Source organism: Streptopelia decaocto (assembly GCF_964273445.1).
Source record: "Streptopelia decaocto genome assembly, chromosome: 4".
NCBI lineage: Eukaryota > Metazoa > Chordata > Aves > Columbiformes > Columbidae > Streptopelia > Streptopelia decaocto.
The window spans coordinates 66,910,985-66,923,756 of record NC_138658.1 but is presented as its reverse complement, the minus strand read 5'-3'; the positions used below and the strand labels follow the sequence as shown (position 1 = coordinate 66,923,756).

General features: G+C 37.4%; 1 protein-coding gene across 6 annotated transcripts in view; it reads left to right on the top strand.

Annotated features, from left to right (window-relative positions):
* ACOX3 (acyl-CoA oxidase 3, pristanoyl) overlaps positions 1-11,304 on the top strand; it is a 39,687-nt gene extending 28,383 nt beyond the window's left edge. For 5 of the 6 annotated variants that reach the window (XM_082051673.1, XM_082051671.1, XM_082051675.1 and 2 more), the window contains 4 exons: positions 1,527-1,701; positions 2,188-2,255; positions 2,932-3,018; positions 6,552-11,304. In XM_082051673.1, the coding sequence (XP_081907799.1) occupies positions 1,527-1,701; positions 2,188-2,255; positions 2,932-3,018; positions 6,552-6,671 (450 nt within the window). In that variant the 3' untranslated portion in view covers positions 6,672-11,304. Of the gene's footprint in view, positions 1-1,526; positions 1,702-2,187; positions 2,256-2,869; positions 3,019-6,551 lie in introns of those variants that run through there. The other variant, XM_082051672.1, reaches the window with a different exon arrangement.
* The last annotated feature ends 1,468 nt before the right edge of the window (positions 11,305-12,772 follow it).

Below are 12,772 nucleotides of genomic sequence, written 5' to 3'. Positions count from 1 at the left end.
GTTACTCACCTTGCTTTTATGTTCAAATGTCCTAAAATTTAAAGATACTTAGGCACACACCTATTTTTGAGATAGGCATTGATATACCTTAGGTCATTAGGTTTTCTCCCTACCATTCATCACCAGGACAGTGGGATTTTTTATTTTAAGCAGCATGCCTCAAAAACATCTGAAAATAATTTACAAGCTTTCTTTAAAGACATGTACATATTTAAAGTAAAACTTTCTGGGCATGAAAAATCACTTTTCTGTCAGCCCAGTGCCTGACTAATATATAATATTTGTTCTTGCTATGGGAGATCTGGAAGAGATTCGTAGTCTATCTGTAATTTATTGTGGTTTTGAAATAGCATGATAGAAACAATACAGAAGTGCGAGCAAAGGTAAAGAGGAAAATAGAATTATACATGAAAAGAACAGGGAATTAATTATCTATGGTTACTTTGCTATGGTAAGACTTATTTGATTCTGACTAGGGAACTGACATTCATATATAAAATAATCCATCTATTAAGGGGGAAGTCCTCCCTAAATCTGCAGAGAATACATGTGTATTTTGCAGTTCATACTTGTGTCTGAGCTTGGATGTAAGTGTGCCACTGAACAGCTGTCAAGACTGAGACATTAATCTTTGGAAAAAGCCTGAACAAATGAGCTAAAAACAAACACCAGTTTACAGCATTGCAACAAATCAACCACAACAGTAATGGTTTTATTTTCCCTTTCTGTTCACCAACTGGAATGTTTTCAGTCAACAGTCTCTTTCATGGTAGGACATATGCCACAATACAGCAAAGATGAAGTATATAAAAGTAGGCAAGTGTTCCTGTGTGAGTACAATCACTTAAGGTTTTATACTCCATATTAGCAGTAACTGGTGACTTGCCTTTCTGATTAGATAGTTGGCAAGGATTAGTTGTATAGTTATTTCAAAACATATTGCAATCTACTGCAATCCATAAAGAGAATCCACTCCTGCTAACATGATCAGATTTTTTATTTATTATTTGAATGGACTGTAATAAGTTTTCACTAAGTTACTGAACCACTTTGAAGATTTTATCCTCTTTATAAAATTTTGCATAATATTAAATACATAAAAACCTAACTTTATCTTTGTAAAGTTACATGAGTTGATTAATGATCCTAAAGTCAGCAAATCTGATTTGGTGTGGTCTTCTCTCTGATGTAGCTGCTGAATCTCATAAAGTCTGGCTACAAGTGCCAAATTACACTGGTAACAAGCCCTCCCTTTGGAATGTTATAGGAGACAACCCAAAGTGGAACACATTGGGAAATTAGGATCTTACGTCTGAGAGGCATTTCATTACTAACCTTTGCAAAGACATTGCAGAAAGAGTGTTCTCTTACAATTTCTTCTTAGACTTTCTTCAGTCTCAGCCTAGATCAGCAGATCTAGATCAATGAATCTCCATTGACTTCACCAAAGCAATGCACTTCTGCACCAGCTTGGGGTTGGTTCCTGGTATATTGTTACTCAGTGTCCTTCTTTTCTGTTTCCTAAGGTGTACTACTGTCGATCCTTAGCCATTGCTTTTATTGAACAAACAGCCTTACAAAGATATCATGACTACACTCATGATCCCAACATACCACCTACTCTGCAGCCAGTGCTTAAGAACCTCAGTGCTCTGTATGGACTCTGGTCTTTAAGTAAACATCTGGCTGTGCTCTACCAAGGTGAGATCAACTCCCTGAATATACTGTGCGTGTCCTGACTTAAAGATTAGGATTTTATTTTCCCATGTTGCGTCTTGGCAGGGAAAGGGAATCCTAATTAGGATTTAGATCAGAGCAATTTCTTACTGCCTGTGTAATGTAAAACAACCACTCTGGACAAAATTTTCAGGAGCAGGAATCTGGAGCTACAAATGAATCGAGCTCAGACATGGTGGAGGGCTCACAAGTTTCGATGTGGTCCAGGTGCTTGGGGGAGAGTATGGAGGACAAGCAGCCAGATGCTGTGGTGTAGCTTGTTAATGTAAAAGGATCCAAATGTCTTAGACTGACAGTTTTGCAGTCAGGTCATTATTGAAGGACAGTCAGTGCGATCACACAGGAGCCTCTCTTTAGTCTGTTGAATACTCTACTGATAAACTCCTTTGTAAAAGGATTATATCAGTGTAATCTTAACTGGTATAAGCTTATTTGTGAATGTATTTGCAGGTGGCTATGCTTCAGGTGAACAAGCTGGTAGATTTATTCAGAATGCTATTCTGGAGCTTTGCTACAGGGTAAGCCTTCAATATTGTTGGTTGTCATTAAATAATAACATAGTATACAAAGACTAAAAAGGAGATCTATCATTTATTCTATACTTCAAGAGGTAAATTTAGCAGGATTTTACTTTAATAGTTTCTGAAAAATTTTCTGTAAAGCTTAGTAACTCATTGACTCTGGATCTAGGCCTAGTTTATTTGCCAAAAAATGAAAAGCAATATATTTTACAAAAGAGCACTACATCATTTGTGGCCTTGCAATCTTCATTGGAAAGCCAGTGAAATGCTGCAGTCGAGTTCTGTTTATTTCATTATTCTGTTAGCTCATGGAATTTTTTTCTCAACACAAAAGGTTTTCAAACTGGTAAGTACAATTTCAAAGAAGAATCTGAAAGTTATGTTTTTAAAGTTCTAAAATACATGTTTATGTGTGTGTAAACAGTACCACCTTGTTTAAAATGTGTTTAAAAAACCCTGACCAAAAGAGGAAAACATTTAAAATACAGTCTCTCTTGGCAGTTACCCTGCAAGTAAAAAAAGCAAAATTAATCTTGACTCCTCATTGTGGATTTCTCTTAAGTTACCAGTAGCTGGTACTTCATGAAAATAATTCTTATGCTGCTCTGCAGTTCACAGGTAGCCATAGACAACTACAGAAGTTGCCAAATGTATGTCTTTCGTTTCTAAACAGCTGAAAGATGATGCCGTTGCACTGGTTGATGTCATTGCTCCTCCTGACTTCATTCTCAACTCTCCCATTGGTAAAGCTAGTGGAGAGGTAAGAAAACCCATTTTTAAATTTGCAGGTGTAGTCATTAAGAAAGATGTTGCCTGTAAATAGGCATAACACATAGGAGATGCTTCACAGCTGCAAAAGAAAGGGAAGACCCTTTTTCAGTAAAACTTACCAGAGGTAAATTGATGTCGGCAGAAAATGGCATTTTGTGTTTGCTGAAGATAGGCTTCAAAGGGAAATTAATACAGTATTGCTCTAGATTGCTCTTGTGGGCATCTGTGCTGGTGAACTGAAAAAAAATAATAAAAATTATACCTCCTAAGATTTCCTAGGGAGAAATACGTCTTTAGTGTATAGCTTAATACCTTGGAGAGGTACTAAGGTGTGTTTCTTCTCTGCCTGTTTGTACCAGTGCAAGGTACAGCATTACCCAGGGGATCTCAGTAATCTTAATACAGACTTGAAGGATGCTGTTTTGTTAGCACCTCTCCTTGCTTTAATTAATATATAATCCATCTTTGTTAGGACTCAGAGATATTTTTTGTATAGTCTAAATTACACAAAGCAAGAATTGAATCAAGAGCATAAGAATGGCTGGAATACGGGATCCAGTTCAGAGAATACTCTGTCACTCACAGTAGCCAAGGAGAACACTGAAATACAAAATGAAATATGAATATAAAATATGAAACAGGTGGAATAGTGAGGTGTTCTTTCCATGATGTCTTAACTATTGGCAGTTCTACTTAGAATCATAGAATAGTTTGGGTTGGAAGGCACCTTCAAAGGTCATCTAGTCCAACCCTCTGCCATGAGCAGGGACATCTTTAACCAGATCAGATTGCTCAGAGCCTGGCCTTGTATTATTCTGTTTAATAGCCACAGATTTATCTATCTTTCATTCATTTTTCCCATGCAGTTGTCTTTTGCCTTCTCTGACACCTTGTAGAAACATGTTCCATAATTTAATTATGATTATTGTGAAAAAATGCTTCCTAATCCCAGGCTGTGTACATTTACTATCTGAGGGGGCCATTCCTCTGAGAGTCCTTGATTTCCTTCTGTGCATCCTTCCTAGTTCTGCCATATCCTTTCTGAAGTGTCATAACCAGACCTACAAGGAGGGTTCAGGATGTGGTTGCACAACAGATTTGGTTATACTAGGTCGTGGTCCCTCTCTTATTTTTGTATTTTTCCTTGACACATTCACAGAGCTGTATTTCATTCCAAAGTCTCAGCCAACCAAAATACCTGCTTCCTGGCCAACCCTGCTCAGCAGGGCCAAGCTGTAGGATAACTGTTAGTAGAGACTGGTGTCACAGTATGGGAGTTTGTTGTTGGTGTGGATGGACCCTGTAGAGAATCACTCGAGCCTGGGGAGGCTGCCAGGAAGTTTGACAGGTTTGCTGAGTCAAGTGTACTCAATGCTTTTCAATATTCTCAGTCAGTGTCTTCATGTCTAAAGTTTTCCATCGTTCCTATGGTGATCAAGCAATACAGAAGACAGCCCAGATGTTTCTAACGAGACACTGGCCTAACAGAATGATTACTTTGGTAACACGGTTTCTACAAATAAAGGAGGAAAGGCTGACTCTACATATTCAGCCACCTCAACAAGAGGACTATGATCATCCCTGGAAACTTTGTTTCCCTTTCTGTAGATTTTTGAGGATTAAATTAATGAAAGAGATCATGGAAGGGAAGCTTCAAAGGTAACTCTAAGAGAAGAAACATCATCTGTAACAATGTTAAGAACATCTCCCTTGTCCAAAACTGCATTTTCCCATTGTTCTATCTCTAACAGAAGCTGTGAGCAGAAGCTACAGCCAAGAATGTAAAATATGGTGCAAATACACAGTGATCTGTTCCTAGGGTACTACCCCCTTTCTAGCAGTCAGATGGAGATTGCTTATCAGCAGCTCATAAATGTGTCATGTAATGGATTTGGCCCGCTCTTCTTTGGCCAGCTCTTAGCTCACGCGAATACAAAACCCACAGAGGCTTTTAATATTAGGAATTAATATTGGAAATTAATAGTAGGAATATAATATGTGACACATGCAGATATGACTCTAAACACTACTGACTTCCTCGTATACTAAATATTTGGTAAGGTTTTTGTAAATTCATGGAGTCACATTAAGAAAATAATTTCAAGCAGTGATATCCAGCCTGTGTTCTGCAGAATTCAGGAGGGTTTTCTGAATTCCCTCTAAATCTGTGGTTTTTAACTTGTGTAAATATTTTCCACTGAAATTTGAAAAAGGTTGCCAATCCTTCACTCAAAGAAAATACTTAATAAAGCTGCTTGTCTCCGGGCTGTCTGTATATTTAATTCTCTACTCATTGCTATCTTCACAACTTCTGAAAACCAATGCAAACATTTTAGTAAGAATTACAGCATGGTAAAGAATAGATTATCCAAGCATAACAGGAAAATGAATTTCATTCAGAATAATCTATGTTGTACTGCAGTAGAATGCCTTGCACCACAGGCCACAGATGATAATCAAAGAAGAAAAGTTTCCAAATGTTTATGGGAAGCTTTAAGCACTAAATAAGAATTTAGATTACTTTTAAAATAAACTTTGATGGTGTGGACATAATTTCCCCATAGAAGCTTTGACAATCTCAGCTTAAGTATGTGAAGTTATCGCCACATTCATTTCAAGATTAATTAAAAAGTTTTAGACAATATTAAATCAAACTTTGAATAGAACAAATAGTTAACACTAGCCCACGTAATCAAGGTAAAATATATTTAAGATTAAATATCTTATATTTCAACATTTATTTAAATCATAACAAATATATATGTCTAAGCTATCTTTTGATGTAGAAGAAAGGTTTTTCATTTTACATCACTGACTGCCTTTATACTATGTTAATGTTGTATTATACTGTACTCCAACTTACTGCTGAAAATATGGCCTTCCTTTCCTCATCTTTCTGTAATATTATTTAAAGTTTTAAGCTTCAGTTAATTATGAACTGCCAAATATTGCTAAAATTATACTTTTGCACACTTTGCTTCTCATGTACTTTTTTTTAACCATTCCATATAAAATTGCAAATTGATGAAGATGATGAATTAACAGTCTGCTTACGAGAGAGGAGTTTCTTGTGCTCAGATTGAACAGTTCACATCTGGGAGAGAAGTTATGTTACTTTCCAGAAATGTGTTAAAATAAAGGTAAAAACAGACACGCATTAGTGCTTTCAGACACACTCTTCAGGTTTGGACAGAATACAAATTAGATTAATAGAACCTTGTTTCCAAATTCCTACCTTTGATAATACAGTTCAAGTTGAAAACAAGAAATTAGAAACATTACTGGTTTCCTGCTTTTATCCCAAGGATGGTCTAAATGATTTACACAGATATCTGATGTTTACAGTACTTTGAAATTCTGTGATTTATCTTTGTGCTTGTTCTTGCATGTACATAATTATTCACATTTGTTATCTAGAAATTCAATCACAATCTCATTTCAACCAGTAAGATAATTTATCTTGCAGAAGTTTTATTGGTTTTATTTTCTGTATGAATTAATATTTTTTGTTATTATTTGCAGTTATATAAAAATATGTGGGCAGAGATCCTTCAAGGCAACAAAGCTCTGAACAGACCTTCATGGTGGGCAGAATTTTGTGTTAATAAACCTGTTATGGGCAGGCTGAGGTCAAGATTGTAAACTAAGCAACTTGCAAGAGGCTGGATGGACCTGAGATGGATACCGTATTTCAAACATCAGGAGGAAATGAGACTATATGTCAAACACTGAAAATGAAAGAGATTTTCTTAGAGAAGTGCCAAGTTTTAAAATAACTTTGGAATCCAACTTGGTCTCAGGGACTGTTAACATAACAATGACAAGAGCAAGAGCAACACGTCTGCAAATTATTCATATTTACTCAGTTAAATACAAAAAATGAAGATTCATCATGATCACTGCTTTGTAAACTTTCTATTACATAAAAGAATCAGTCTCTTGGCTTTACTGTCATATTGCAAAAGTTAAATAATTAAAAAACATTTCCCACCAGGGATTATGAATAAACTGAACAAAGGCAAAAGAAAAGAGAATTTGAATAAAAAAGAATAAAGCCATCAAGAACACCAACAGTGATAAACCTGTATTAAAGGATGGGAATAATTTCTGAAAGCCCCTTTGAAGTCTCTGAAGCTTTTCTGATCTACTTCATGTGCCTCTGTGTTAAACTACTTGGTTGCTCTTTCAGTGCAGGAGAGGATTGGGATTTTAGATAATCTGTCTTTGAATTGTGCATAACTCTGTAGATAAAATTAATTGAAAATCACTAATCTATAAATATTTGAAAAAAAATTTATAGTAATGCAAACTTGTAAGTCTTATATGTGTTTTTCATTGGTTATAACGTTTCCAGTAGTGCAAAAGCAGTAACAAGCCTGTGATACTGAGACACCCATAGAAACTGTACCTATGTTTTAGGTCAGAATATACTCAAATGAAGTATTATAAATATGGTCTGATAAGACCATATGACAGTGATAGGTATTATTGGACATACTAGGATATTTCTCTTTCAGAGATATTAACTGTCAATTTTTTTTTTCAGAAATGGAAAAGAGACTAATGAGACTTTGAAAATTCAGAATGTTTTAGATATGCTGTCAAAACAAAATTCATTTTTTCCTTTATTATATCTATGAACTATATGTTTAAAACTAAATTCCTGTTGCCATTGCTGTTGTGAGCAATCGTGTCAAGCCAAAGAGATTATTTTATAAATTAAGAAGTTGAGTATTATAATGGTAATCAGGGATTAATTATGGTCTGGACTATTAAATAAATGCAATTTCAATACTTGAATGTTGAATTCTGCCTGAGCAGACTCCCTTCTTGTCCTTGTGGGGTTTTACAATTTCATCGGTTGTTGCAGTGTCAATATATGAAAGTTTCTAAGTCTTTACAGACTACCACAATATGACCAAGTAGTTCTATAGCAGCTTCTTTGATTCTGTCTAAATCTGACAGAGCTCAGGTAAAATTTCGTGGCTGGAAAATGTATTGAAGGCTAGTGTAAAAAGATTCTCAGATTAAAAATCTTTCTATTTACTAAACAGATTTCTTTTTATGTTTGTTAGTTGTATTTTTAAAAGCACTTTATCAGAGAATCTGGTGGCTCCAAGTGTGTAATAACACAAGTACAATTAAGGACAGGTCAGACAGAAGCTTTTTTAACTAGGACCATAGCAAGAGAACATTTGGAGAACATCTGCCCCTCTGCTCCCCTGTTCGCAGCCAACTAAATGAAGAGACCCAACGTATATTCTGTTCCCAAAAAAAGAAAAGGTGAGGAAAAGTAATAATTTCCATGTTAACAAAGCCGGGTATCCATCCCTGGAGACACAGACTCCTTAGGTAGTTTGCTGACTGCCAAGCAGTAAGTAATATAACTATGTGAAGAGATGGCTCATGGTGGTGCCTGCAGTAGCGGTACAACCTGGGTTATCTTAGCTCAGAAGTGTGAAGTTAGAAACAACCACAGACTGTTAGCTTTTAATTGAAAGGAATATTCTTTTAGAAAAGAGAACATGTTAGGCAGACCTGTCTGTCTTCAATATGAATAATTTCACCACCACAAGTTGAAGGTCAGTTAAAGATGATCACTCTCAAAATCTTCAGGGAAAAAAAAAGGGGGGGGAAGGGGGAAACAAAAACCCCAAAATGCCAAAACTGAAACATCAGGAAAATGGGTAAAAACTATCTTGTTAAACCTTACCTGTATTTTTTTTCTGAACTTCATTTTCTTTGCCAGAGATAGCCTGTTCCCTGTGTTTTTCTGCCTCTATTCTTTCTTATTTTCCAGCAAGATACCATAATTCAGAATGTTCCAATAGAAGCTCTTTGTCTAGCTATAGAACTGTAGGAAACAGTCAAAAGTTTAGCCTTCTTTGCTGAAAAAAAATCCCAGTAAAAAGTATTTATTTTCTTGGTGCTGTTTTGCCTCTTTCAATAATGTCCAATAGGTGGCAATCATCCTATGAAAAAAAAAGAATCAATACAGTTAAATACCTGTCATTAGATATTAGGGGACCATGTATGACCATAATGATTATCTTCATCTATTTTCTCTATCTGGGGAGTCCAGCCAGTCTGTACTGCTTGTATTTGTGCAGACCTGAAGGAAGCAGACAGAGCATATTGTGCCCAATATCCAGTGTGAACACCAGGATCTCTGACAGTGAAAAGGGGCACGTGGGGAAGAAAGAGATGCCCAGCTACATAAAATGCAGAGACCAGTAGCACTGATCTGTCACTCCACATCCTGTAGTATTAACTGATCAGCAGCATTATTTCACTATCTTCCACACATGCGATGTCACCATCACCTCTGAGCTCTTCTGAAGTGATGCATTCTTTCCCTGCCTCCATGCTCACAGCTGGCAAGCACAACTGTATATATGTCTTGCATCTAGCCTACATGTCAATTTATGAAGGCTTTGTAGCCCAGAAAAACAAAAACAAACCAAAACAAAGGTGTTTGTTTGGCATGTAGCTTAAACCACCTTCCTCTGAAAAAAGACATAGAAATCAGCTGTGTCACAGTAGAACAGAACTGAAGACCTGGTAGCCCCCAAAGATACCAACCAAACACATGACAAGAAAAGCAGACACCTCTGTAGAAATATATCTCTAAGCCATTCCAGCTAATTTATTATGACTATTTAGTCAACATCCAAACTGTCTGATAAAAGCTGAGTCCCTCTGTGCTGATAAGGACTGTACAAATCGGCAGGAAAGTGTGCAGTCTGTTCTGAAAAGCTGCTAACTTTGACTAGAGCAGGAACTGCAGAGAATGCACCATCAGGAACAGGATTATGGGCAGGTAAAATGGGATACTCAGTAAAATGTCAGGATTATGGACACTAATATGATCTGTCACACACCTTGCATGAAGCTTAGAGCTTCATGGAGTCCTTGGATACTCACACAGTTCATGGCAGGAGTTAGACACCCGAGCACCAAAGCTGAAATAGGTAAAATCACAGCAGAGGTACCGTGAGGCTTTGACGATTTACTCTTTCTAACACCCCACATCTCTCTGTCCCAGCCATAGGGTGATGGTGGCTGCTCACCAAGACTGTTTGCAAGCTCAGTGCAGATGTTTAACAGCTGTTGGAATTGATATGCTGCCAGAAGAGGCTCTCTCCATTTATTCTCAGTACAAGTACAAAGCCATGACCCAACAAAGGCAGGCCCACTCTGTGGGCCAGAGCCACTCTGCACTCAATAATTATCAAAACTCTAATATTTTCTGTGTGAATATCTGGATAACCATACTTTAATGAGTTATCACTAAATTTCTGACCTGTGTGTTAAGCCAGACCTGCACGATCAAATGAGCGAAATATTCTTTTCCTCTGAAGTCAACAATAAGCCAAAGGTTCTTGAAGTCTTCTACATCCAGTTTCTCAGAGCAGTAGAAATTCTAAGTGTGAACTTGCAGAGTTGCAGCATAGAGGGAGAAAGATGTCATGAAATTTGGCATCCAATTCTCTACTAAATCATTGGGCAATAATTGAACAACTACCATAAGATGTCATGATTATATGTAGTTTGTTCCTCTTTACAGGGCATTAAATAAAAGAGGCCTCTGACAGAACAGAAAAGTCATTTCCCTCCCAGTTCAAATGCCAAATAAAGTTGAATGTGTCATTTTAACTTGGTTGGAAAGCTGGGTCAAAGCCTGTCGAATCACTTCAGTCCAAAACAATTTGGCCATGGGAATGTGTCCTTTCAAGCTGCCACATAAAGGCAGCTAAATCTGTCACCAGAAAGTTGAATCCAAGTAGGCCTGAAAGAGCCATAGCCCACTGCTTCCCCTGTGGCCATAATGGCTTGTCTCCCGGATAGTGGCATTTTTCTTCTTTGTGACTATGTCAAACCACCAGCCTACCAAGGGTATTTCAAACTGCTTTCCTCTGTGATGTGATATTTCTGCTGATGTGACTCAGTTAAAGCAAAAAAACTCTTTTCTATCAGAAAAAAAAAAGAAAATCAACAAATTGTTCATGTGAATTAGGACACTCAATGCACAAATCTCCCTTGCTGATGTAGCAAGATAAATACATGAATATTTAACATAATCTTTTGTAGGAGCGATGATCTCATGAAAAAGGCTTAGAGAGCCAAATAGAAACCCTACCATCTTCACAGCTGAAATTCTGTGGATACAGGTTTCCCAGAGGGACATGTTTTCTGTAAAGATAAGTAGACTCATAAACTGTCATTTCTGTCTGAGAGCCTGTTTACCACTCTAATAAACGATTTATTGTGCATTCTACAGGGTAGCAAGTTTCTCTTCTGTTTGCCTTTATTCACATATTTTCTTTACTGACTCAATGTGTTTTCAAACCTGAGTGGTGATTTAATACGAGCACATGCTGACAGCATGACCAGTCTCTCAGATGTAACCATATGGACACCACAGAGGCCTGTGCGTCCTTTTGTAGCACTGTACCTCTACAGGCCTTAGCAAAGTTGTGTTATTCCCAGTTCTCATTATCCTGAGATCAGAGTAAGGTTCCAAATCATTTTAGCTGGGTTTGCTGGCCCAAGGAGCACCGTCAGCCAAGGGGAGCTCGCTGCAGGAGTCATCCATGTGATAGTATAATCTGAGACAGACAGATCCAGCCACGGGAAGGTCAGCTGTGATCGCAGCAGGCTGCCTGCAACATGTCAGTGGGAGCAGAAGCATAAAGCTTCACTCTTCTCCAAGCAAGTCAAGTCACAGGTTTATCAAACACAAGCAGAGCATTTCACATCGTTTGCTTCCGGAGACAGAAAGAGACACGGATGCAGGTTTTGCTGAGAACAACAGTTCTGCTGGCTAGCTTGCCTCTTTCTTTCTCAAATTTTTGTAATCTGGTTACATTTGTTCAGCATTCCCACAGCATACGTCTCTCAAATAAATGCCGTTTCCTTTAGGATTTTCTTCACTGTATTTGTTAAAGGATAGACCAGCGAGTGTGTGGCTAGAACAATTCCCAGTGGATTTCCTGAAGTAAATTTACACATTATTTATAAATGTTTGTTTGGGAACTATGATCAACTTCAGTGTATATCGTCTGCTGAGATTTTCAGAAGACTCCAGTGTTGGTGGGCAGTAGCCCCTGTCTCCCGCCCGTGTTCTTCCAGCCTCTTGCAGAGTGCTCTTCCCAGCTCAGTTCACCTACCTGTCATCTCTGTACTCATAGCTTTGCTAAAAAAGCATTTTTTGTCAAATCATAAATTATCCACTGTTATTCCTGCTTTTATACAAAGAATATTTTAAAATTGTAAGTTCTTTGTTAGAGAAAATACCTCAATCCATAATGACAATTTTGTTTAGAAGGGCAGATTCTTGCCACGGAGAGATAGCCAGGAGGTGGATAATAGCCCATGGAAGGACCAACATGGAGTCCTAGTTTGGTCAGACCTGTGACTGTGATAGAGACATATCTCATGCTTTCAACTGGTGATCCATGGGCCAGGACACCTTCTAAAGCACCCAGAGAAAAGAAACTCTCCTGCAAATATGCTGCACAGCACATTCTGCACATTATGCCTGTACATTAGGAACAGAAATCCATTGCCTGAGAACAAAACCTCCTTTAACAGCGTAAGAAATAATTTTTGTAAAATGTAAGAGTCAAAGCAGGAATCTATAGACAGACATCATTCCCTGTAGCAAAAATATGAGCTGTGATGATAAAATTGTTTACAATGAGGCAAAAAAAAAAGTATTCAACAAGTCATTCTGCACTGTA